At 41.4% G+C, this 27,533-nt stretch overlaps 1 protein-coding gene across 2 annotated transcripts in view; it reads right to left on the bottom strand.

Moving 5' to 3' along the window:
* Nucleotides 1-27,533, bottom strand: part of ARFGEF1 (ADP ribosylation factor guanine nucleotide exchange factor 1) — a 4,299,619-nt gene that overhangs the window by 971,015 nt on the left and 3,301,071 nt on the right. For both annotated transcript variants that reach the window (XM_044067163.1, XR_006364243.1), the window contains exon 30: nucleotides 4,679-4,808. In XM_044067163.1, coding sequence (XP_043923098.1) covers nucleotides 4,679-4,808 — 130 coding nt within the window. The remainder of the gene's footprint in view (nucleotides 1-4,678; nucleotides 4,809-27,533) is intronic.

Here is a 27,533-nt window from a genome sequence, read left to right as displayed (position 1 = left end):
GTTATAGTGATGGGAATGAGTGGCAGCAAGTAGTGAAAATCTGAAAATCCTGTTTTCAGTTATATGAATTATTTTGTATTGTATGATGACTGGAGTGTAAACATACTCAAGCTTGGAGAGCAACAGATTTTTGGCTATTTTTTGGCTATGGCTGATCTGGCTGCTGGGGACAGGCAATGGAAAATATTGTAGCATAACTTGATTTGTGACAATCTTTCTTGTGATATTAACAATGTGTGGTATAAGTGAAAGAGACTGGTCAAAAATAAGGTCTGGATTTGTATTCTAATACATTTCAGATAGCATTAACTTGTAAGTCTATGATTGTCAGCATAGGTAAGTTAGGTAGTTTCTGGGCTGCTGCAAAGAGCACAGTATTAGTTTTTGAGGAGTTTATAAGTAGTTTATTATTATATGCCCAGTGACATAGATCAGTGAAGCTTTTCTTATAAGCTGAGTTTGGACAGTTGTGTATGCTTTGCTAGCTTCAAGAGTAAAATAACATCTATGTATACTATGACACTTAGTAAGTGGGGGGATTACTGGTAAGATCATTTACGAATTGGGAAAACAGGTGGGGACAAAGAATTGAGCAATGGGGAACAACAGTGTTTAGGATTCTATTTTTAGAGTACTGACTACTGAAGTACAACTAAAAGATCCAAACAGAGAGGTCATTTTGAAACTGATTGATAGTATTGTCTCCAAAATTCAATTTACTAAGTTTTACTAGTAGATTATGGTTTACTGCTTTGAAGGCATGAGTCATATCTACAAATACTCCCTCAGTAATCCAGCCTTCATTCACAGTAGAGTAGATTGTATAATTGGTTGAAATTAGGACTGTTTTGCTGACAGCTATGAAAAAACAATGTTGTTGATCAATGAGTAAACCACCATAGTTGTTAATAAGTTTAAATAACTGCCTATAGAGGAATTTTTCAAAGAGCTTTGTGATTGAGCATAGACTGATTATAAGTTTGCAATCTTTTAATGATTTGGTGATGGCACCTTTGGAAGAGAAATAATGATGGTATGTTTAAGGGAAGTTGGTACTATTCCTGTGGTAAGGGGTAGGTTGAATACATAAGGGAGAATAGCTGCAATTTTACCTGCTGCTTTACACAGGGAGGTTGGGTGCAAAGTACTAAATTCAGCATATTAGGAATTTACATTTTTTAGTAGTTTTTCAGTTTCATTAGAGGAAATATCTGAGAAATGAATGATTGCAGCATATCTGGCTAGTGGATGGAAATAACTGGTACTGTTATTAATTACATGGAGGAATCTGAGCTGAAACTGGTTTGTTATGAATTGAACTAATGTGGTTAGAAATGACTCATAGTCTTCTGTCAGATTGTTTCTAGTTACAGATGAAACAGATATTTGAAGAGTGATTTGTTGTGATGCCTGTTAAATATTTTATTTATTTCTAAAAGATCTTGGGTTTGCTAATGGTTATGATCTGCTTTTCCCTTAAGTAGTGGAACTTAACAGTGACAAAAGCTATTCTGGTTTCTTTTCTATGATTAAGACATGTTTGAATAGGATATTCATTGTTAGGATTTTGCTTCCATTTTTTCGGGCTACATAAGTCTGTCTTTCATCATATTCTTGAGTTAGCTGCTTAGCCAGGAACATGGGTGGCCTCTGAGCTTTCTGCTGGTAATTGGAAAGAGAGATGCTTGAATACTGGAAAGTGTAAAGATAAAGTACTCAAGAGCTTTGGTGGGGTCTGCAATAGTGTACACAGCTGGTCAGTCAATAGTTCTTCAAATATTAAGATTCTTTATATTATTTATTTATTTATTTTAAAAATAGTCTACATCCCACTGTCTGAGGTGCTACTTTTTAACATTTTAAAATACATTGAGGATATGAGTAAGAATAAGGAAATATTTGTTACAAGAAGCCAGATATGTGTGTGTGTGTGTGTGTGTGTGTGTGTGTGTGTGTGTGTGTGTGTGTGTGTTGGGGGGGGGCTGACTTTGGCCTGTTCTAGAAATTACCATTAGAGTCCGAGTCAGACTGAAATAAAACTTATGAGTTTACTTTGGACCTGATCATAGGACAGACATTTTTATTAGCCAGAGGAAAAACTGCAAACAATTGATAAAGAGTTAAAGGAATTCACTTGGGAGCAGAAGATGGCAAGAGTAAAGTGAAGTAAGTTGATTCTTCCTACTGAACAGAGGGCTTTTGTACAAAGCACAAATGGCTACGTTAAAGCTGCACAACTGAGACTTACATATATACCACAAAAACAGTATTTGAAGGACGACAAACTCACAGCAACCACAGAAAAGCAATTTTTGTTAATAAGAATACATATAATTAAGGACATAGAAAATATGTTGAAGATGGCAGAAAGTAAGTGGAGGAAACTAACAAAGGTAATGCATTACTAAGAACAAATAAGTTGGTAGGGAAATGTCACAGATTGAGAAAAAGCCAATAAGTTATTTGATCTGCAACTCAGATATTACCTTCTGTATCAGGGACTTTTGGAGGAACATAGGAAAAGAGAGAAAAAGAGGCGAGTAGTGAATTAAAGACCAACTCTAGTATGGGTTTTAGTGGAACCAAGAACAGAAAATGCTATTAAAATGGGATAATGTGTAAGTTTTACAAGACTTGCATGATAACAATAAGAATCAGTCAAGAGATTAGAAGAGGTTGGGGTGGATGTTTATAAATTACAAAAGAAGCATGGGAAGAAATATTTACAGCCTCTACGTATGGTACAAATTCTAGAAGATTCTGGATATTTACATGGAAATGTTTACAGAGGCACTTTCAGAGCAGATGTTGAAAATAAGAGGGGAGTAAAAGAGGGAATTGGGAACATATTGTTTTGGAAGGTGAGAAGTTAACTGAGTATGCTCCCTAAACAATGCTCTAATATAATTGCTGAGGAACATATTATACTAACTAAGGAGATGATACTATTAAGTTGGTGTCTTTGATAAGAAATATCAAGACGTTAGGAGCAAATTACATAGGAAAAATGGGAAGTGTGGGATCAATACTTGCACAGGAGGAATGAGGTTTAAAAGAAGGCAGGATTTGAATAAACTACATAATGGTTGACTAACAATGACTGGATATGTTAAAAGTGATGTACAATGTTTGCAGCTACAGTTGTGTCGGCACGGTTTGGAATGTATAATGTTTGCAACTGAGATTGTGTTGCTATGGTTTATTTTCATTTATATAAATGTAACATGGCCTATCTCTACATGATAATTTAATAAAGATCTTTCTTGTTTAAAAAAAAAAAAGAATTGTCAAGATGCAGTAAGGCCTTAATAAGTTTAATATTACTCGCAAACAAAAAAGTATTTACATGAAAGTAGAAGTCAAGGATTAAACCTGTTGTAAATGCATTGATTGTCCCAAAGGAAATAAACAGAGATAAGATCATTAAAATATCAAGGAAGTCATTTCCACAAAAATAAATGGTAGTCTTATTCATTACCATGCAGACACCTAGTGGAGGAAAGTCACCTAACACACAGCAATAGTTGGAAAGTGTGCTTGGTCCTTGTCAGATCACATACTTGGGTAGACCTTTTGAAGCATGTGATGAAAAGTACACTCCCCTCAAAGGACGGCATCCCCCATCTTTACATCTGACAGCATACGCAAGCCACCAAGGCAAACAGTTGGTGACACACACACACACACACACACACACACACACACACACACACACACACACACACAAAATAAAGACTGCACCAGGAGGGCTGATCGTTGGTTAGGCAGCATGGAAAATAAATAAAATATTTTTATAATGCATTTATTACAAAATAAGATGGGATGAGGGACAGAAAACTGCTGCTGTCTTACAGAAGGTATCAGTAAAGCTATCAAACACACTAGTATCTTATCAAGAAGTCCCACTCTATGACAAACGAAAGGGAACTGATTAGTTATATCCTGCCATTATACAGAATATTTTGCATTACACACTGCTACATACCACCAAGCATATGCAGTACACATACAGGCAATGACTCCTTAAACTTGGTTTCTATTGAGTCTACTGACTCCAACTCATTAATGTAAGAATGAGAACAAAAAAAATATCAAAACTGCATTAAGGAAGCCAGATCTGTGGCTCAAAGGAATAAAGACCTGACTATAGTCCAGGTAACTCAAGTTCGAGTAGAGGTTCAGGCAGGGAGGATGTGTGTACTCATCATGGGGAGAGGGAGATGGTCCCTTGCTGTCTCAATGATGCATCTGGGTAGGCAAAGGCTTGCCTGTAGAAGTGAGCCAATGCAGGGTGGATAGGGGCTGTAGCTACCAAAGCTGATGACAGTAGTCCTTGCTAAACATGAGAAGAAGTGGGAATGTATGTGACTGAGAGGCAAAGGCAGTCCCCCTACAATGATGCAGATGCTCACATCACCATGAGGAGTAAGTTTATGTCCATAATACACACACCTAAGATGCAGGGACAACAGTAAGGGCACAAGAAACTTTCAAGGAAGATGGAATGGCAGCTTCCCTTGGACCTCTTTCACCTTTGTATGGTACTAGATAAATAATCATCCCTCATGTGTGGGAATGAATGGAGTCAGCATCCAATTAATTCCATGAATGTGTTAAAACATTCCAAATGCAGCATTTTTACTGTCCACATTTATATGGAAGACTGCTTTACATTTACCTCAGTTTGTTGCTCAGGAAGCTTCATGTTGTCAAAAATTCTAAAGACGATCCTGAAAAGGTCTTGCCACCAGTGTTTCTCAAAGGTGCAGCCGTAAGTTTTCATTATTTCAAACATCACTGTTAGGCCTCTATATTAAATAAAAATAAGCCAATGTTTTAAGAGCGGTAGTAACCATTTTACAAGATAAACACTCTTTTGACTACATTCTGGGTAAGAAAATCATTAATATGGAAGACAATGGCAGCTGGCCCATCTTCTCTGCCCATACTCTTCCTTTTTACTTCCTTCCTACAGTACAGTGGCACAGTGCTTAATATTTCTGCAACACAGTCCTAGCGTTTGGAGTCTACTGTTAATATCCAGTCACCATTTCTTCACAGTTATCAAAAACATGAAGGATAACTGCCTAATCTAAAGCGTCCACATACAGTTCATTTACCCTTGCCCTTGTGACCTGATCTGTGGAAGAAAAAGGATCCATTATGAATGATTCACTTACTTAACAAACAAATACATTAAAAAAATTAAATCTGTTGCAATGTTAGCCTTCAAATTTGTTCTCATGGAGTGCTGTTTATCCAAGGCACTTGGCTAAAGCCAAGTCTGCTTAAACAGTTTCACCTGTACATGAACGGTTTGCGTTAATTCCTTAGTTCTACAGTCACATGTCATCTTCCTTTAGTTCTATAGTCACGTGTGTTTTTTTCCCCTTCACACAGCTGAACATCATCTCCCACTAACTTCTCTCCTCATGCAACAGGTCTGTTGGCTTGCCTTAGTCTTCCCCTGGGCTCAACTGAACTCATGCCACAGCTGGTGAAGAAATTGTGACTGCTGATGCAGCATCATACTGCTGCCAGGGAGTGAGCCCTATCCCCCACCACACTAAAGCAGCCTTATTTTAGCACCATGCCACTAATCAAACATGAGTAGTCTGCAGCATAGTAAGGGCTTTATCCCTCAGCATCACAATGCTGCTTGAGTAACATTTGATCTTTGAGGAAAGAAAACAGAGGCACATAATTCCAGAAAACCATTTTTCAACAAATTGAACTACAAGTATCATAAATTTGGTAACTCATAATTAGTACATCTTCTATAATGTACTTAAAGGTTGTCTTCAAAGTCTCTGTATTGCACAGGTTTCCTTATAAATGCAGCATGCATACCTTTATCTTGCTGTACGTCTACAAACTCTTTTTTCACATCTGTCTAACACCATATAAATACAATCTTTTCTCTGAATGAATGCATTTTCAAATTATTCTTTAGCCTAACACTTTTATCCTTGTGTTAACAGCTAGATAACACAGAGGTATAAGGTATTTACCATATCAACAGATCTTTGAAGAGAGATCATTGTAAATGTAAACCTTACCCTTTGGGTTTATTCATCTGTTCTACTTCCCCTACCAGATTTTCTCCAAACAGTGGCCTTCCTTCCTTTGAGGAAATAGTGCATTTCTCATACCTGCTTAGATACTCACACAGGTGGTGCACAGCAGTCTTATATATGCAATGCTAGTTGACGTTCATTTAATTTTTCTCCTTGTCTGTAATCCACACATGGAACAACTTTGACAAAGCATTAGTAAAATGCTGTTATACAGAAGCATAAGACACGTACATATATTATCAAAATCAAAACATACCTACAAATATGGTTTCTCTTAGATGTAACAACAAAGACTCTCACTATCAACTATGGAAACAACTCATCCTGCTATATTAACTAACCAGAATTCTCAAAACGTAAAAACACAATCTGCAAAAAAATTCCAACAAAGACGCAGTGGTTAATGTTGTTGCCTCACAGCAAGAGGTTCTTCGGTTCAATTCTCAGCTGGGTGTCTCCTGTGCAGTGTCTACATGTCCTCCCTGCATTCGCGTGGGTTTCCTCCAGGTACTGCAGTTTCCTCCCACACTCCAAAGGCATGCTCTGGAGCATTTCTCCCTGGGCCTCCTCTGAAAATAGGCTCTGTCCTAGTCGGACTTTTCCAGTCAACAAATGTTAAATAAAAATAAATAAAGGAAAGGAGGGCAGGAAACTTTACTACTACCGTGACCGTTACTTCAAGATCTGACACTATGGTAGGGACAAAGGATCACTGTTACAGTAAACCCTAACGTTTGAGTAGACTCTCAAGCACAACTAGATTACAAGTGGAAGATTACTCCAACACAGTTATGAAATAAAGTTGCATTTTACGTTGTCTTGTATAAGATAGCTACTCTTTCATAAGGTATATTTCCTAAAAAGGGTAATAAAGCCTAACATTTGAGTAGACTCTCAAGCAGTACTAGATTTCCCCTGGGAGATTACTCCAACACAGTTATGAAATAAAGTTGTATTTTACATTGCCTTGTATAAGATAGCTACTCTTTCATAAGGTACATTTCCTAAAAAGGGTAATAAAAGGCTGTTACTTTCTACAAGCAGACAATCAGTATCTTGAAGTTATCTACTGTATGTAAATTAAATAATAAAATACTAACAAGAAAGTGCAGTTGTGTACACTTACCATAAATGTAGATGTTCGAGTGCATTCACTGTTGCAGTCATTACATTTGGGTAATCTGCTGGCAGGTTGTCCTCAGTCGACCTGATTAACAAAGTCTTGGGTCCTGCGTCGGTTGCTGTCCCTTCTTCCATGACGTCAGGTCGTCAGGGGTATAAAACATGCAGCCAATGCCATTACATCAGTTTTTATTGCCCCAGATGTCAGGTGCCCCCCAAATGGGGAGCAATATATATATATATATATATATATATATATATATATATATATAATTAAAAACACAAAAATATACCTCCAAACAAAAGCAAATACACCAAAAAGGCTTTTAAGCATAGTAAAAGAAAGCAGAGGTATAGTAAGAGAAAAACAGGGGGCTGGAGGGAGGGTAACCAGGACTGCAACAGTGAATACACTCGAACATCTACATTTACGGTAAGTGTACACAACTGTACTATGTTCATTGTGTTTCACTGTTACAGTCATTACATTTGGGTAGATTCCCAAAGCTATGGTTGGGAGGATTTATACAGCATTAGGAGCAGCTATAAGGCCCTGCAAAACAGCAGTGGAAAAGCCAGCTCTGGATTTAGAGAAAAATTGGTAAGTGATAATGCTTGGAGAAAGTATGAACTGAACTCCAGGTAGCAGCTTCTAGAATATCCCTGGTAGGAACACCTCTGAGAAAGGCTGTTGAAGTAGATGCCGCCCTGGTGGAATGAGATCTGATCCCCTGGGGGATAGGTTTTCCACAGTGCTTATAACAGAAATGAATACAATGGCTTATCCATTTAGAAATTGTTTGCTTTGAAATAGCCTTCCCTTCTGTCCCTGCAGCAAATGCTACCAGCAGTTGTTCAGATTTTCTTTGAGATTTAGTCCTGTCCAAGTAGAATCTCTAAGTTGTCTGTGTACATCCAATGAATGCAGAATCCGCTCCCCCCTTGTTCTGTGGATTGGGAAAGAAAGTTGGCAAATTAATGGACTGATTAAGAGCCACACTGGATACCACCTTGGGCATGAATGATGGACTGGTCCTGAGTGACACCCTGTCCGCATGAAAGATGATGAAATGCTCCACTGCCATAAGCGCCTGTAATTCAGATATTCTTCTAGCTGAAGTGATTGCTAAAAGGAAGGCTGTTTTCCAGGAAAGAAATTTTAAGTCTGCAGTAGCAGCTGGCTCGAAAGGAGGTAGAGTGAGTTTCTCCAATACAAAGTTAAGGCCCCAAGCAGGGGTTGGAGCTCTCCTGGGTGGTCTCAAGTTTTTGGCCCCTGAGATACTGCTTTAGAAGAGGATGAGAGAAGGGGGGGGTCTGTGTTTTAATGAGCTGAAATGGCTGAGACATGGATTTTTATGGAAGAAAAAGACAGGCCCTTGTGAAGCATTTCAGTTAAGTATTGCAAAATCTGAGGTAAATTGGGCACTGCTATGCTCATCCCTTGAGACTGATTCCAGGCACAGAATATTTTGCATTTGTCAGCATAAGATTTTCTAGTACTAGGTCTTTTCGCCTCGAAAATAAGTGATTAGCCACGCTGCAAGATTCAATGTTTGGAGCTGAGGGTGCAGAATTTGGTTCTCCTGCTGAGATAGTAAGGAAGGTGTCTGAGGCAGGTGCCATGGTGAAATGTGTGACACACTGTGCAGGAGTGGGTACCAGTGTTGGCGAGGCCAGTCTGGAGCAATCCAAATCATTTTTGGTTTGTCCTGTTTGACTTTTAGTAGAACTTTGGAGAGCAGAGGCAGAGGGGGAAAGGCATAGACTGATAGGTTTTTCCAGCTGAAGGACAGAGCATCCACTTTCCAGGCTTTTTTTGTGATGAGTTCTTGTGCAAAATTTGTCCAACTGGTAGTTCTAGGGTGAGGCAAAAAGATCTATGTCTGGGCTCCCCCATTTGTGTGTTAACATGTTGAAAATCCATGGTTCCAGTTTCCATTCGTGGGGATAGGAATGTGTACCCCCCTGCTTGTTTGTGTACCACATAACCGTGGTGTTGTCCGTCTTTATCAGTAATTGTCCTGGATGAAGGTCCTTGAAGGCTGTCAGTGCATTCTATACAGCTAGCATTTCTTTTTGATTGATATGAAGGTGCATTTGATTTGGGCTCCATTTGCCCTGAATGCACTTCCCTGCCAGATGAGCCTCCCATGCATAGCTGATGCGTCTGTAGTCAGGGTTTGGGCGGCAGGGGGTGATGTGAATGGCAGTCCCTTGTTTTGGTGGCAGGCCTCTGCCTACCATAGGAACTGTAGGCACAGGCAAGGTATGGTAGGAATCATTGTTTCCAGGCTGTAACAATGTTGACTCCATAAACTTTTTTTTTTTTTTAAGTTTCCTCATATGCAGTCTTGCATATGGAGTTAGAAGAATACAGGAGGCCATGAACCCCAAGCCTTGCAGTATTTGCCTTGCAGATAGTAGGGTTTTTGTAGCCACCTGTTTGAAGTAAGTCACCAAATGAATTTGCTTTTCTGGCATAAGGAAAGCCATCTGGGCAGTTGCATTCAAGCTTGCACCCAGGAATGTAATTTTGAATGCTGAGATTTATTTTCGTTTATGGTGCACCCTAGACAGGTTAGAACTCATTTTACAAATGCCAGATGTTTTAGAAGAATGGCCTGATTTTCTGCTTGAATTAGACAATCATCCAGGTATGGATATATTTGAATATTTCTTTGCCTGCAAAATGCAATTACTGGAGCCAGGCACTTTGTGAATACCCTGGGCGCAATAGACAAGCCAAAGGGCAGTGCAGAGAACTGATAATGCATGCAGCCTGCTTTGAAGCGTGGGTATCTTCTGCAAGATTCCCTGATTGGGATATGCAGGTAAGCCTCTTTTAAATCTAGAGTTGCCAACCAGGCATCCTTGCCTAGCATAGGAACTAACTGGTGAAAAGTCAGCATCTTGAATTTTGGAATGTCCAGAAAGGTGTTTAGAGTAGACGTCCAGAATTGGACGCCATGATTTGTCTTTTCTGGGTACCAGGAAAAGTCTGGAATAGAAACCTTGTCCCTTTTCCTCTTCTGGTACTAGTTGAATAGCCCCCATGTTTAGGAGGGAAAGTATTTGTTTCTGAGCCTCTGCCCACTGATTTGGGGGCAGGTATGGCCACCCGTTTGGAGTTGGCAGGGTGTGGAAATGAAATCTGTATCCGTGGGACACTATATTTAAAACCCATTTGTCCTGGGTTATAAGTTGCCAGTTGCTTGAATGAAGAGCCAGTTTCCCCAAAGGGGTGGCTAAGAGGCAAGTGCTTGGTAATTTTAAAGGGAAGTCATTGAGACTGTTTACCATAGGGTGGTGTCTTGTTCTTTCCAGATTTGGAAGTGGAAACATCCCATTGCTTAGTTCTGAAAGTCCCTTGGGACTGAAACCTGGTGCTTTTGGAATGTCTGGGTTTGGCTGGAGTGGCTCTGGAAGGAGCTGGAAAGGACCAGTTCTTAGTAGGCCAGTGCCTACTAAATCTAGGAGGTTGTACTTGCAAGAAATCTTTCACATTTTGCATAGATTTAGCTTTATCTTCCATCTTTTTTAGAACTTCTTCAGCCTTATTACCAAACAGGTGGTCCTGCTGTAAAGGAGCATCCAAAAGTTTTGCTTTAACATGATCAGACAGAGATTGCTCCTAAAGCCAAGCATGCCTTCTAAGCACAGACCCAGTAACAGCAGCCCTGCAAGAGGCCTCTAAAGAATCAAAACCACATTGCAAAGTATGTTTGCCAACTTATTCAGCTGAATGCAAGAAATCCTGTAAATCTTTATTCTCCACACAGTCAGAAATCAACATCCTTTTCTGTTTAAGCAGTCCCATTATATGCTGTTGATACTTTAGCATATAGAATTGACAGTTTAAAGCCCTGATTGCTAAGGTTGCAGAAGTATAAATCTTTTTACCCCATCTATCCAGCCCCCTGGAGTCTCTATCAGAAGGGGTAGAATTTGTAGCAGTAGAAGCCTTAATGCCCTTGGGCCCCTGAGAAATGGTTTCAGGGTCCGCAACAGGATTCTTGAAAAGGAATTTGTGGGACTCAGGAACCCTGTAATACCTGTCTGGTTTACTAGAGGCTAGAGGCAATGAATCAGGGGCCATTCTGGATTCCGAAAACACATCATCAACAATGTCTAGTACAGGAGGTATAGCCAAAGGCCTATGCTGAGGAAGAAGAAAGAAATCCCTAAGCCTCTTTTTGGATTCAGAGAAATCCTGACTTTCCCAGTGGAAGTGTTCCCTTAAGGTATGTAAAGTTTCCCCAAAAGAGAAATCCTCAGGCAGAGAGGCAGAAGGAATGGAATCCTCTGCATCAGAGTCCTCATAAGTAGGTATGGACAAATCCATATCATTAGAAGAGTCAGAAGAAACAGAGTCCTGTTCAGAAGATTCGTAGTCAAGTTCAATCCTAGGCCTCTTGGGGGGGGGGGTTAATGACCCCTGATTAGAGTAATTAAATCTTCAGCCATTTTAATCATTTTTTTTAGGCATAGGGGCCTGAACATGTGGCCTGGGCGTCGGTTTTTTAGACATAGATCAAGATTTAGGCCTTAGTACTGAAGTTGGAGTTGGTTTAATATGCAAGTCTGTAGGCCTGAATACACCCTCAGAAGCCGGTGCCTGCTCAGTGGCTTCAGACCCATCCAAGATAGAGACATCCGCGGATTCCATATGTGAAGCATTTCTCGGCATACCCGACTCTGAATGGGTCTCAGTAGAGGACTGCGAATCAGAAGTAGCGGGTATCAGGGGCTGAGAAAGCACCTCACTGAGGACCGGCGAACTGGCGACTGGCTTAGGAGAAGCGTCGCCAGTAGTTTTGGACCTGAACGGCCTATTTTTCTTTGCGTTTTTTCGGTATTCCAGTAGTCGGATGGCTAATTGATGTCATTTCTGGATAATTAAACCGAGAGCCGAAATATTTAGAAGCAAAAATGTACCAACGACGGATAGTGCGCTGATTAAATAAAGCACAAAATTGACAGCAAGGTACGTCGTGGTCAGGGCCTAGGCAAGGTATATAGTACAAATGAGAATCCTTATGAGGTATTTGCTTCCCACAAGTAATACAATTATTAATTTTTACTGACATCGGTAAGGAGCAAGAAAAAGTTTCCCCAACAGGGTACTTAGCTTTTAGTTGAAGACTTCGTTTCTGAAACTCGAAAACGAAAATTTCAGGAGTTGGCCGACCGGCACTTGCGAACCGCTTCTGCTTCGGGCACCGCGTAGCAAGAAAGACTGATGTAATGGCGTCGGCTGCATGTTTTACACCCCTAACAACCTGACGTCATGGAAGAAGGGACATCAACCGACGCAGGACCCAAGACTTTGTTACTCAGGCCGACTGAGGGCAACCTGCCAGCAGATTACCCAAATGTAATGACTGCAACAGTGAAACACGATGAACATCTATAAGAAAACCAATACAGTCCTGCATAAAAATGATTAATTATAAACAGTATATTAGAAACACCTACTACTAAACATAAGCTATGCAGACCTAACACCAGGAATAACAGAAATTACTGATGGTGATGACCTCTAAACAGCCAACAACAAGTTTTTCATTTCCTGTTTGAATCTTTGCAGAAAGGAGAACAGTCTGATTGGAAGTTGTTTATAAATTCAAGATAAAACCTAATGGAATACCTTACTTCATGTTATGAAGAACAGAACACTACAAGAAAATATTCTGTCAGAACAACTCCTGAGAAAACAAAATTTTAAGCCTCTCCTTCAGAAGAGTTCCAACAAGTCATCTCATACCAAAATTACCCCCCCCCCCAAAAAAAAAAATTGCAGCAGGTCCTATCCTCTATACAGGAGTCTTATCTCAAAATAGATCAATTTCAGCATAAGACTGACTTTATAGAGGACAAATGATCGTCACTGCTAAAGTGACACCCCGACCCCATGTGCAAAATTGGTAAAGAGGATGAGGGTGGATGGTTGGAATACTCAAAATAAACTGAACTGCACAAAAACATAATTGAGAAACATACCTCTTAAATTCATGACATAGAGACTTTTTTAAATGATATCAAAGGAAGAGTGAAGGAGGAAGTGCCTCACACACACACTTTTTGTTAAAATAGAATACCTGGTTAACACATAAAGTAAAGAACATTGAAAAAATAGATAGGAGGAATAATGTGAGACATTTTGGTGTCCATGAAAAGACTGAAGGAGAAGATATACTGACTCTTCTGACTACATAGATAACTAAAATGCTAAATGTTAAAGGAGGAATATCATTCCACTTAGAAAAAAATAGATAGGAGGAATAATGTGAGACATTTTGGTGTCCATGAAAAGACTGAAGGAGAAGATATACTGACTCTTCTGACTACATAGATAACTAAAATGCTAAATGTTATAGGAGGAATATCATTCCACTTAGAGACAGCCTAGCAAGCTATAGGAAAATCCAATCCTTCAAGCCCCACAGCACCACCTAGATCCACAGTAGTAAGATTCGGGTCTTTTTTAGGCAAATAATTAGTTCTGAAAACAGCACAGGCAAATTACCCAATAAAAATGGGGCAGATAATTGGGTTTGACAATGACTATCCATATAAAATACTTGAAAAGATAGCTGAATGCTGGCCATTAATTAAATCTCTAAAACAAAATAATACAAAACTGTACTTATTATACACCAAGGTTAAAATTATTAGTTCCAAATGTTACAAAAATCTCCAATTCACTAGAAAAAAACTTCTTCATATGTCAAGAAAATAATATTTTACCAAATGATGAAGTTATGGGAAAGAGTAGTGGAAGCTAGGTTAAGAAGGGAGGTGATGATTAGTGATCAGCAGTATGGTTTCAAGACGGGAAAGAGCAATACAGATGCAATGTTTGCTCTGAGAGTGTTGATGGAGAAGTACAGAGAAGGTCAGAAGGAGTTGCATTGTGTTTTTGTAGACTTAGAGAAAGCATATGATAGGATGCCTAGAGAGAAATTGTGGTATTGTATGAGGAAGTCGGGAGTGTCAGAGAAGTATGTTAGAGTGGTACAGGATATGTACGAGGGTAGTGTGACAGCGGTGAGGTCTGCAGTGGGAGTGATGGATGTGTTTAAGGTGGAGGTGGGGTTACATCAAGGATCAGCTCTGAGCCCTTTCTTATTTGCAATGGTGATGGACAGGTTGACAGACAAAATCAGACAGGAGTCCCCGTGGACTATGATGTTTGCAGATGACATTGTGATCTGTAGTGAGAGTAGGGAACAGGTGGAGGAGACCTTGGAGAGATGGAGATATGCTCTAGAGAGAACAGGAATGAAGGTCATCAGGACTAAGACAGAATACATGTGTGTGAATGAGAGGGAGGATATTGGAATGGTGAGGATGCATGGAGTAGAAGTGGCGAAGGTGGATTAGTTTAAATACTTAGGAACAATAGTTCAGAGTAATGGTGAGTGTGGAAGAGAGGTGAAGAAGAGAGTACAGGCAGGATGGAGTAGGTGGAGAAGAGTGTCAGGCGTGATTTGTGAGAGACGAGTACCAGTAAGAGTGAAAGGGAAGGTGTACAAGAGGGTAGTGATACCAGCTATGTTATATGGGTTGGAGACAGTGGCATTGACAAAAAGGCAGGAGTTTGAGCTGGATGTGGCAGAGTTAAAGATGTTAAGATTTGCACTGGGTGTGACGAGGGTGGACAGGATTAGGAATAAGTATATTACAGGGTCAGCCCAGGTTGGAAGGTTTGGAGACAAAGCCAGAGAGGCAAGATTACGTTGGTTTGGACATGTGCTGAGGAGGGATGCAGATTATACTGGGAAAAAGATGCTAAGGATGAAGCTACCAGGTAACAGGAAAAGAGGAAGACCTAAGATAAGGTTTATGGATGTGTTGAGAGAGGACATGCATGTGGTTGGTGTGACAGAACAAGATGCAGAGGACAGGAAGAAATGGAAACAGATGATCTGCTGTGGCGACCCCTAACGGGAACAGCCGAAAGAAGATGATGATGACCAAATGATCTTAACATGGACTGACATTCTTCTCATAAAATAACTTCTGGCAGAAATAGATGGATAAACAAAACAAATGAGAAGTCAAGCATCCCAATTCTATGAACAAACTCCAAAGGGAAAAATATAGTCAGATTTACTGATCAACAGATTGATTTATAGCAACAACTGTTACTATTTAAGAGAGCAGCATTTTCTGCATATTCCTACAATATCCTACAAATACATAAATAGCTATATGCTACTAAAATAACTTTATAAAGCCACCTTGTTACACTGGCAAAAAGCCAATAATCTATCAAAGTAAGTAAAAAATGTATCATTTCATCCCTGAAGGGAGGGGAGAAAGAAAGGAAAAAAAGGCTTATGCATGTGATATATATTATCAAACCAGATGTATGAATTAGACATAATTAATATCCCTAATATTTTCAGATGTATCGAATACCTTTATAAACCTTAAGTCACACATTTATTTTACTGTTTGTTTACTGATTTCATTCTTGTTACTAAAGACAATTAGTTATAAAATACCAGTTTCAGAAATATGTGATCTGTTCCCTGTCCCTCTCTACATATGTTTTCCCCATGTTTTACATTATTGAGAAGAAATTACAGTTAAATGGTAAACTCTGTGATTAGATTACATTCCTGCCTTCAGGTACCATGAGAATTCTCACAGCTGTGTAGAGTTGGTGGATGTTGAAACAGAAGTGGTTTGCACAACATTTGAAATCAAAGTCATCTATTTTCTTTAAAAACAGTTTGAACTATGAGTCACTGTGTACTGAATGCAGCTTTAAACCTAGGTGAAATGCTGTTACTGGCTGCAGAGTTAATTTCAATAGTGGTAGTCATTTCAATTAATTTAGGGGAGACATGGGTGGAAAAAATACCGTTTCATCAGTATTTGGACACCTGAATGTATCAGAGAGGAATTCAGTTGTAGACCGAGTCCATACTATGACTTTAAATAAGGGAAATATGTGGGACAGAGTGTAAAAAATGTGGAAATTGTGTAAGTCACAAAGGTAGCCATGAAATATTATGTGCACACTGATTGTCTTACATACTGCAAAGAAATTCTATCTTTGCTCTGACAAACACCTTACTGAACTGCAAATTTAGCACAAAGATTTATAATTATTGGTAGTAAGATCTAACTTTTTTCTTTTTGTATATAAACAGGTTCCATCAATACTTACTGGAAGATGCATTTATGAGATATGCTTTCGCTTATTAAAGGCAAACTCCAGTTTTTCTTTGACTTAAGACATTATACTGTTTTCAACTCTATCTACTACTAACTCTGGGTGGGAAAAGCAGCTAGGTTATGCAGCTTAAATGTAAAAAGAGGAATGAGGGAAGAGAGAGAATATTAAGAATGCAGCTATTAATACAAAGAAAGAAAAACAGAGAAAAAATGATAAGTAGGCAAGTGCATGCATATTTGTAGATAATATGTACAGGTATGTGAAAATGTATTTAATTTTATTTCATCTATTATTTACCATAGCTAGATCCGAGGTAACAGTTATACTACTGGGGGAAATTTGTCCAGGGAATTGAGGAACTTCCCCTACTCTTTTCAGTAGGTGCTGTGGGATCCTTTATGTCCACCTGAGCTACCACCAACTCAAGCAAATGAGACCTGCAGTGTCAGCAATACAAGTGTTGACATGAAAGGCAGGAAAAGGAGGGAGAGGAGAGTGAGGAAAAAAAAGAAAGAAAAGAACTTGGGCTTCAGACCAGTTGTTTTACATTAGGAAGGTTTGTGGCAAGCACTGTGGTGGCAGGACAGGTAGCTTTCATCCTTCTAAGTTGGGAACTGCTGATTGAGAGCCCAGTGTCCAAGGGTATTAATTCTGGTTTAGGCACTTGGGCTTCAGGCCACTTATTTTACATTAAGAAGGTTCGTGGTCTGCACTCTTGTGGGAGAAGAGGCTGGACTCTGCCCTTCTGAGCTGGGAATTTCTGGTTAAAGGTTTATAGTGCCTGAATATTTGAAATGTATCTTACTGAAATTGGTACACCTTGTTTGCTCTAGCATAGACTAGATCCAGGCCTGCTGAATCTAGCTTTGTTTATATGCTTGTTGTTTGTTTGCTTGTTATTTCCCTGGAAGCTAATTCCACCTAATACGCGGCTTCTCAGCGCTTCTGTGGATCACTAGTGATATCTGCATTGCTTACTGTACTAGTTCCTTGTTTCACTTGAAAGAAAGTTACTGTTTGTCGTTTTTGCATTTAGTTACTTGTAACACATTGCACTCAAGTTACCTGGCACTTGCTCACTATAGCAATTATATAAGTCAGCACTAAAAATTAAAAGCACTACACCCTCACTCCCCACTGGCCCTTGTTTTCAATTATTAAGGAATTCCCAATATTATTCTAGCATGTCCAAAGGTCAGTTGTCAATCTCCTCTCCGGTCCAGCTGGTGAATCTGGGAATCTTGAGGCAATGTTATAACTGCCTCATGTACACAGACAACCCTCTCCTCCTCCCACATAACACAAACACTTGCGAGAGATGCAGCTATTTAGCCAAACTGGAGGCTGAGCTCTCTCAACTCAGGACTGGCAAGACCAGACAGGAGGAGAAGGCAACTACACACACCACAAAACCAGCCTCACATAATGCTACCACACCACTGAATCAAACACATAAACACAAAGACATACTCGGGAGGCTCTGAGTAAAATGTACCTAAACAGCAGAGGCCTCCAAAGCAGACACCCAAACAACTGCTACCTCAAGACACCCCACAAGCAACACATAAACCACAAAAGCAGTGTGCAAAGCAGTCACAGCCCTTAAGGCCAAATACAACACCAAACATACTTGTCATAGGTGACTCCATAGTCAGACACACTGACGTCCCACTCACCAGGCTGAACAAGGAGAGGGTCACAGTAAGCTGCCTATCGGGCGCTAGAATCCGCCACATAACACAAGCACTCTGGTCACTCCACAGCAAGTACAAATATGACACAGTCATTGTCCATGCTGGTGTGAACGACCTGAGACGTACCTCCCTGGACTACATGAAAAGAGACATAGAGGAGTTCTCTGATTATGTAGCCCAGGCAGGTATGACCCTGACCCTGAGCACTATCCTTCCTTCACCAAGAATGATGCCACAATATAGAGACAAGATGATCAGCTTTAACAATTGGCTTAATGTCTGGTGTCATTCAAAGGGGATCCAGTGTCTGTCTGCCTGGGATGACATGCTTGACAAGCCACGCTGCCCAAGGGACGGCTTGCACCTGTCACCCTGGGATTCGGATATTGGCTAAGGCTCTTGCCACCCCCATAGTGCCTTTTTAGGCAAGGCTCAAATTCTAAACCTACCACCCTAGAAAACAAAAATGGGAAGAAACTGAGGGTAATGCTGCTCAATGCCAGAAGTCTAAATCTCAAAATGCACGCACTCGAGGCCCTTCTCAGTATGGAGAACATTGATGTCTGTGCTGTAACTGAAACCTGGTTCAAGGCTCCTGAGAGCACCCGGACACTATTAGGTTTTACCTCATATCATGCCCGCCCCAAAACCCGGACCACACCACAAAAGGAGGGGTGTATCCATATTCATAAAGGATACCCACACCTCCAGGTTGGTGGCAACGCACTAAGCTCGGAAACCATCCAGGTGCAACTAACCATAGGCAAAACTGCTCTACAAATTGTAGCATGCTACAGGCCACCCTCTCAAACTCAGGAACCCCACACAGCCTTCCTGAAGACACTGGAGGGTATAAATGTATCTCCAAACACCATCATATTGGGTGACTTCAACTACCCGAATATAGACTGGGAACATTACTCAAGCCCTAACTTTCTAGCCCAATGGTTCCTGGAGTTCATAAATTCAAATGCCATGGAACAGCTAGTCACTGTTCCCACGAGAGGAGAAAATATACTAGATCTCATTATCACAAACATGGGGACAAAATGCTCCACACGGAAGTATATCCCTCATTGGTGAGATCTAATCATAAACTAATCTCACTGGAAATCCACGCCCCCACCCCAAACAAAAAAGACCACAGTGAAGAACTTCTCTAAAGCAAACTTCACACTACTCAAGACTGGTGTGGTATCCTTCAAGGCCCCTGAGCCAGTGGAAACCACAACCCAAGCTGCGGAAGCCCTTACAAATGCCTTCTATGAACACCTCCAGGACTGCATGGATCAGGCAATCCCAAATAAAACCAAGACTCTTTCCACAAAGGGCAAAGGTCCAGTCTGGTGGACCCCAGCCAATAATAAACTTTACAATAAGAGGAGAAAGCTATTACATGATAGAACAAAATCCATAAAAGGGAAGTCACCCTGATCATTATTAGTAAAAAAATACGAGCACTCATAAAATCAACTAAGGCCAATTTTGAGAGAAAAACTGCCATGGATTCAAAGGACAATCATAAGGCCTTTTACAGCTATGTTAGGAACCTGGGTGGAAACTCCCAGATATGCTCAGAATTAGTCCAAAATGATACAAAAATCACTGAACCTACAGACATTGCCAACATACTGGCAGACAGGTTCAGTGCAAACTTCACCCCCCTCTCCCCTCCTAAAGGAGAGATAACTATCCCAGCAGAGTGTAGCCTCCCAGACATCTCAAATGCGCAGGTGAAAGCTGCTCTCTCTAAAGCTAAAAACACAGCATCAATGGGACTGGATGGTGTCCCCGGCTGTGTGCTGCACGAGCTAAATGAGGAATTAAACCCGCACATAAGGCAGCTGTTTAATCTCAGCCTTACCACAGGATACGTGCCCAAGGAGTGGCGTACGGCAACTGTGGTCCCACTCCACAAAGGCGGTGCCTCTACGGACCCTGGTAATTACCGCCCCATAAGCTTAACAAGTCTAGTCTGCAAAGCTATGGAGAGGATCATAATGGAGCTCATAAACAAAGATATAGGGGACTTGCAGACATTGGACCCGACCCAGTTTGGCCGTCAAGGGCAGATCATGCCTTTTGAACTTGGTCGACTTCTTGAAACAGTCACCAAGGCCATTGATGAGGAAAGGCAGTCCATACAGCCTACCTTGACCTTGCAAAGGTTTTCGACACAATACCCCACTCGGGTATTGTAGAAAAACTTACCAGCTTAAATGTAAACCCATATGTCACAAGATGGGTTGCAAACTGGCTTAAGGACAGAACCCACAGGGTTAGAGTTGCTGGCGCTATGTCAGACTCCAAGCCGGTCACAAGTGGTGTCCCACAGGGCTCGGTCCTTGGCCCCCTATTGTTCGACATCTACTTCTCAGAAGTACAGGCCAACATGGGAGGGCTTTGGCTGACAAAGTTTGCAGACGACTGCAAACTGGGCGCCATAGTGGAAAGTGCATCGGACACGGATATCCTTCAGAAGGGACTCACAGAAACAGATAGCTGGTGCCAGAGCCATGGCCTGAAGTTAAACACCAAAAAATGTATAGTCATACCCTTTGGGAAAAACAAGGTAACCCCAAGCTACCATATAGGTGGCAATCCACTAAGCACAGAAGAGGTTATCAGGGACCTGGGGACCCAGGTTGACAGTGGCCTTTCTTTTGACACTCACGTTGCTTAAGTGGTTAGAAAGACCTTCTACATTGCCCACCTGATCATGAAGGGATTCACATCCAGATCTAGTGAGGTCATTGTTCCCCTGTACTCTTCAGTTATCAGACCAATGATCGAGTACAATGCCCCATTCGGGATGTATCTCACCCGACATCTGCAGCAATTGGAGAGACCCCAAAAGTTCCTCACCAAAAGGATAAAGGGACTCCAAAATCTGTCATATGCTGCCAGATTGAAGAAACTCCAGCTCTATTCAGTTGCATACCATCTGCTCAGAGGTGACATGTGCCTGACATACAAGGCCATGTCCAACCCGGAATTAATGGACATGCTCCACCTCAAAAAATCCAAATCCACCAAAACCACTAGAGCAAGCGACTTAAACCTTAGCACGGATATAAATAGGACGTGCTGGAGGGATAGATTTATCACTCAGAGACTCCCTATGCTGTGGAATAAAATCCCGATCCATGCGAGGCAGAGCACCTCGCTGGCTCTGTTCAAGAGAAATCTTGACCTGTGGATGGGAGATTGTAGGTTTATCCCAGGAATCATCTCTGTGTCACTGCTAGACAGAGGCACAACAAACTAATGGGCACAGTATTTTTTCATATAAGCGTAAGCCACAAAAATTTGGGCTAGGCTTATAAATGCCTTAGAGCAGATAGCCTAGTATAAACCTATGAACCTATGAACCTAAGTGAAGGGAAGTAGAATGAAAAGGAAAAGGCTAAGAGAGGAAAAAGACAGAGGGGTGAATAAAGACATGGAAAAAGTGAGGAGAAGCAAACTGAGAGAGAAGAATAAAAGAAATGAGAAGAGGAAAAAAGAAGTTATGTACTCATCATAACGTGCCATTTGTGTAGTCGATCTTCATTTATCATTGACAGATGGGTTCGGTTCTGATCTCTGAAATGTCTAGGCCGTTACTGCAGCTTGCGCCAGCCAAAAACTCTTGATCACCTCTACCCAGAATCCCTACCCCCCCAATTACCTCACAAAGAGTTTGCAAAAAATTTCTAAACATTTGAAAACATATATATATATATATATATATATATATATATATATATATATATATATATATATATATATACACAGACACATACAGGAAGTAAGCTAGATGGAAGCCTTATCCACTGTATTTGGGTACCATAAAAGTTCAGGCCCATGTGATCAGTTCCACCAAAAACCTTTGAGGACAGGGGATGGAGGGAGCGGGGTCAAGGATAAATGAGGATTGACAACACAGATGAAACATTATGGTGAGTACATAACTTCTTTATCTGATGTTGTTAATCTTAATTTTATTCTTCACAGATGGGACAGCGTCCCCAGCTACTCATGGAAGGATATTCCTGAGCACCATCAAGCCAAAAGATTATCCTCTCCTAGAGACCAGGTCTAGTTTGCAATGAGTAATAAAGGTATGGGGAAAAGCCCAAGTAGCTGCTGCACATGTCATCCACAGAAGCTCTAGATTGGAAGCCTGCTCAAGTGGCTATAGACCTTGTCAAATGTGATTTGACAGGTTTAGGCAAGGTTAATTTGTTTTTATCATAAATGAAGGAAATACAATATTTCAGCCACTTAGACAGGGTAATCTTCCTGACTGTCTTGACCAACTTTGCAGTAGAAAAAGAAACAGTTGACTTGACTGTCTTATCATTTTTGCTCTGTGAAAATAAAAGCATAATTGTCTATGAATGTCTAGTAAATGTACAGCGTATTCCCCTTTGTAAGAATGATCAGTGAAGAAAAATGGTAAATTAATAGTCTGGTTGATATTAGCTTCTGACACTACCTTGGGCAAGAAGGAAAGGTTTGTTCATAAAGATGCCCTATCCTTGTTCCTTGTGAAAGACTAGGTAAGGAAGTTCAGATGATAAGGCCTGGATTTCTGAAATTCTTCTGGCTGAAGTAATGGCTACCAAAAAGATTGTCTTCCAATACAGAAACTTTAGATTGCATTCCACAGAGGGTTCAAAACAGGAATGCATTACCACCTGTAGTACTAAATTCAATTCCCAAGGAGGAGTTGGATCTTAATACAGGGGTATTAACAAAAGAGTCCTCAAGAATGATTTGCAAAGCCTGTGAGAGGCTAAAGAGCATTCTTCTAAACCACTGTGAAAATTAGAAATTGCGGCCAATTGCAGTTTGATGGTGGATATAGAAGCCCCAGCACTGAACAGAGATGCTAAAAAAAGTCTGGATGGGACAGGAGAGCTGAAACTGGGTCCAGAATCCAAGGTTGACAAATCAAGTGAGGCCAAAAAAGGGGAACCAAATCTGTCAAGGCCAAAAGGGGGCAATGAGAATTACCGTACTCTTCAACCAGAGTGCTTTCTGTAAGAATTTGGGGATAAGAGGTATCAGGGGAAAGGCATACAGTAGACTGGGGGCGGCCAGTCATGGGGGAGAGCATCCCTAGGTGATCTTCCCAAAGGGGGAATGAGGGTGAAGTAACTGCTGCATTTGCTGTGTAGGGGAGATGCAAACAGATTGAAGCAAGGTTGACCCCAATGACAGAATATAATTTTTGCCACTTCTGGATTGAGACACCACTCATGAGGCTAAAGGATACATCTGCTTAGGTTGTCTGCAATCACGTTGAACTCCCTGGAATGTGCATTACTATTAGAAAATGGTTGGACGAGGTCGCACACTGCCACACTCTGAGGGCGACAAAGGGGGTAAGACTTGTTTCCTCCCTGCTTGTTGATGTACCAAACCACTGACATATTCTGCATTTGAATTGCAATAGTCCCCTGAGGTAGAGCTGTCTGAAAGGCCTGCAACACAAGAAGCACCAATCTTATCTTCAGGACACTGATGTGCAAGTTGGCCTCTAGTGGGGACCAAGTGCCTTGGACCGTCTTACCCAGATAATGCCCCCCACCCCATCTGGGTCACAATGGCAGTGGGCTCTGGAAAAACAAAGGGACAACTGTGAAGAATTTGTTCAGAGTGTATCCACCAAAGAATGTCCATTTTGCAATGGTTGGTGATCAAGATTTGGTCTCACATTGGATGGTGAGGAATAGATCACTGGGAAGCCATTAGCCATTGCAGAACTCTCATATGTAACCTGGCTAATGGAACTAGAGTTATGGAAGCTGACATGGATCCTAGAGCTTGCAAGACTAATTGTTCTGGAACTTTCTTGCTGTAAATTAACTTTTGAACCTAAACCACAATTATCTGATTTTGTTCTTGGGGAAGAGATCTTATCGTCATTTGAGTATTCAGTACTGCCCCTAGGAATTCTAAATTTTGTGTCAGGGTTTTAAATGTGACTTTTCCTAGATTGACAGCAATCCCTAGATAGCACAGGTGTGGAGGATGTAGTCTCTGGCTACTATTAACGGATGCTTGGTCGAAGCAGTTAAGAGCCAGTTGTCCAAGTACAAAAACACTCTGAATCCTTGCAGTTTTAAGTAAGCTGCTACTACTGCCATGCATTTGGTGAACACCCTGGTGGTGTGGTGAGTCCGAAGGTAAGTACTCAGAATTAGTAATGACTGGCTCCCAGCCGGAAGTGGAGGAACCTTCTGGAGCGTTTGTCCATTTTTATATGATAATACGCATCCTAAGGTCTGTTGAGCACATCCAGTTGTCTTTCTTCAGAAAGGGGAGAACAGACTGTACTGTGACCATCTGGAACTTTGTTTGCCGAACTGATCTGTTCAGCAGACTGAGATCTAGAATCGGTCTCCAGGTCCCTGTCTAATTTGGCACTTAAAAGAATCTTGAATAGGTTCCGGATCCTTCTTGGTCTGGCAGGACTTGTTGGATGACTCGGTTGTTAAGTAGTTTCTGAATTTCTTGCACTGCTATATCCCTCTGATTGGGTGGAACATAGGTTCATAGGTAGGTACTAGGCTATCGGCCCTAGGGCCTATACAAGTCCAGCCAAAAAGGTACCATGGCTTTTGCCACCCAAGAAAATTATTTTTCTGTGCCATTGTCGAGCAGAGCCACAGGAGTGATCCCCGGGGTGAATTTCCTATTTCCCATCCAATCATCAAGATTTTTCTTGAAGAGTGCTAATGAGGAACTTTGTTTGATATAGATAGGTAGTTTATTCCAGAGTATGGGAAGTCTCTGGGACAGGAATTTATCCCTCCGGCATGTTCTGTTTATTGTGGTGACAAGGTTTAGGTCCCTAGAGCGTGTAGCTCGTAGGGATTGGGATTTCTTTAAGTGGAGCATGTCCAACAGCTCTGGGTTTGACATAGATTTGTATGTTAGGCAGAGATCACCTCTGAGTAGGCAATATGCGACGGAATAAAGCTGGAGTTTTTTGAGACGGTCTACGTAGGGCATCTGTTTGAGGCCGGTAATCCTCTTTGTGAGGTATTTCTGCGGCCTTTCCAGTTGTTGTAGATGTCTTGTGAGGTACATACCAAAAGGGGCGTTGTACTCTATAATGGGTCTAATGAGTGATGAGTAGAGGGGAACGACCACCTCTTTTTCTGGATGAGAAACCTTTTGTGATGAGGTGTGCCACATAGAAGGATGGCGATGTGATTATCAAAGGAGAGACTACTGTCCACCTGTGTCCCAAGGTTTCTTATCACACCTATGTTGTAGTTCATGGGTACAGAGTTTTTACCAAAGGGGATGACAATGCACTTTTTGGCACTGAGCTTGAGGCCATGGCTTAGACACCAGGCATCTGTCTCAGTGAGGCCCTTTTGTAGGATGTCCACATCATTAGGAGTTTCGATTATGGCTAATAGTTTGCAGTCATCTGCGAACTTCATTAGCCAAAGACCTTCTGTGTTAGCCTGTACTTCAGAGAAGTACATACCAAACAGGAGAGGACCCAGGACTGAACCCTGTGGTACTCCACTTGTCACTGGTCTGAAGTCGTATTTGGAGTCTGCTACTTTCACAGTGTGGGTTCTGTCAGTGAGCCAGTTGGCAACCCATCTTGTGACATAGGGATTTATGCCTAGTTTAGTGAGATTATCTATAATTCCAGAGTGGGGGATGGTGTTGAAAGCCTTGGCAAGATGTAGATAGGCTGTGTGAACCACCTTACCCTCGTCTATGGCTTTGGTGACTGCTTCAAAGAAGTCTTTCAGGTTTAGGAGACATGATCTGCCTTTTACAAACCCGAACTGGGTGGAGACCAGAGATTGAAGATTACCAATGTCTTTGTTTATAAGTTCCATGATGATACATTCCATGGTCTTGCAGACCAGGCTCATCAGGCTAATGGGGCAGTAGATCCCGGGGTCCGTGGTGGCTCCCCCCTTGTGGAGTGGGATAACCACCGCTGTGCACCACTCAGCGGGCACAAAGCCTGAGGTGAGGCTATGATTGAACATGGTACTTAGGTGGGGTGCCAGTTCGTTCTGTAGTTCGTGTAGAACGCAGCCTGGGGTACTGTCTGGTCCCATGGATGCTTGATTACAGGAACTTTGCATTCTTCCGATACAGAGATGGCCCCTTTAGAGGGTGAGGGCGGGGGGGTAAAGTTAGCACTGAACCTATCTGCCAGGATGTTGGCAATATCAGTTGGCTCTGTATATTTAGTGCCATTGTGCTGTAACTCAGAGCAGATCTGAGTGTTGCCATGGAGATTCTTGACATAGCTACAGAATGCTTTGTGGTTGTCTTTAGAATCAGTGGTGATTTTGTTTTCGTAACTAGCTTTGGAGTATTTTATCAGGGATCACAGCTTCTTACTGAGGCTGACCAGGGAGCTCCTCAACTCATGGGATTTTACTCTCTTTTGCAACAGTTTCTTTCTTCTGTTGTACAGTTTGTTTATGGCAGGGGACCACCTGGTTGGCTTCCTTTTTTTGGAGGATAGCGTCTTGGTTCTGTTTGGGACAGCAAGATCCATTCACTCGTGTAAGTGCATATAAAGTGCAAATGTGTAGGATTCAGTAGTCGTAACTGTATTGTTCATCTGCATGGGTGTCACCACTTTAAAAAGCATGAAGTTGGCTTTGGAGAAATATTTTATCATGGTTTCCTTAATGGGGGGTGGGGGCAGGATGTGGATATCTAGGGTGATTAGCTTATGGTTGGATCGGACCAATGAGGTGTTGACTTCAGGTGTGGAACACCGGTCACTCATGTTGGTAATGACTAGATCTAGGATATTGCTGCTCCAGGTAGGGGTGTGGATAAGTTGATCCAGGGCATTGGAGTTTATGAATTCCAGAAAGCGTTGAGCGAAGGAGTTGGTACATGAGTAGTTTTCCCAGTTAATAGTGGGGTAGGTGAAACTGCCCATTATTAGGGTGTTTGGTTGAACCCTAATATTTTCCAGTACATCAAGAAAAGAGGAGTGGGAATCCTGGGGCATGGTGGGGGATCTGTAGCAAGCTCCAATTTGGATTGCAGTTTTGCCCAAAATTAGTTGCACTTGGATAACCTCAGATGCATTATGCTGAGCAACTAGCCTGGAGGTGTGGATATCCTTAATGAATATGGACACACCTCCGCCTTTAGTGTTCCGGTCCAGGTTACATGGCCAAAAAGTGTGGTATGAGTTATAGCCTGGTAGTGCAGGGGTGCTCTCTGGAGCCTTGAACCAGGTCTCAGTCACTGCACAGATATCAATGTTCCCCATTTTAAGGAGTGTCTCGAGTGAGTGCATTTTGAGATTTAGACTTCTAGCACTGAGTAGCATCACCCTCAGTTTTTGCTTGTCTGTCCCTGTTACGTTGGTGAATTTGGCATTTGAATCTTGCCTAAAAAAGGCACTACAGGAGTGGCACGAACCTTAGCCAGTATCCAGAATCCCAGGGG

Source organism: Protopterus annectens, chromosome 3.part1 (assembly GCF_019279795.1).
Source record: "Protopterus annectens isolate FY-2018-M chromosome 3.part1, PAN1.0, whole genome shotgun sequence".
Classification (NCBI taxonomy): domain Eukaryota; kingdom Metazoa; phylum Chordata; order Ceratodontiformes; family Protopteridae; genus Protopterus; species Protopterus annectens.
Note: the sequence above shows the minus strand (reverse complement) of the source record. Positions and strands in the feature narration are given on the sequence as shown.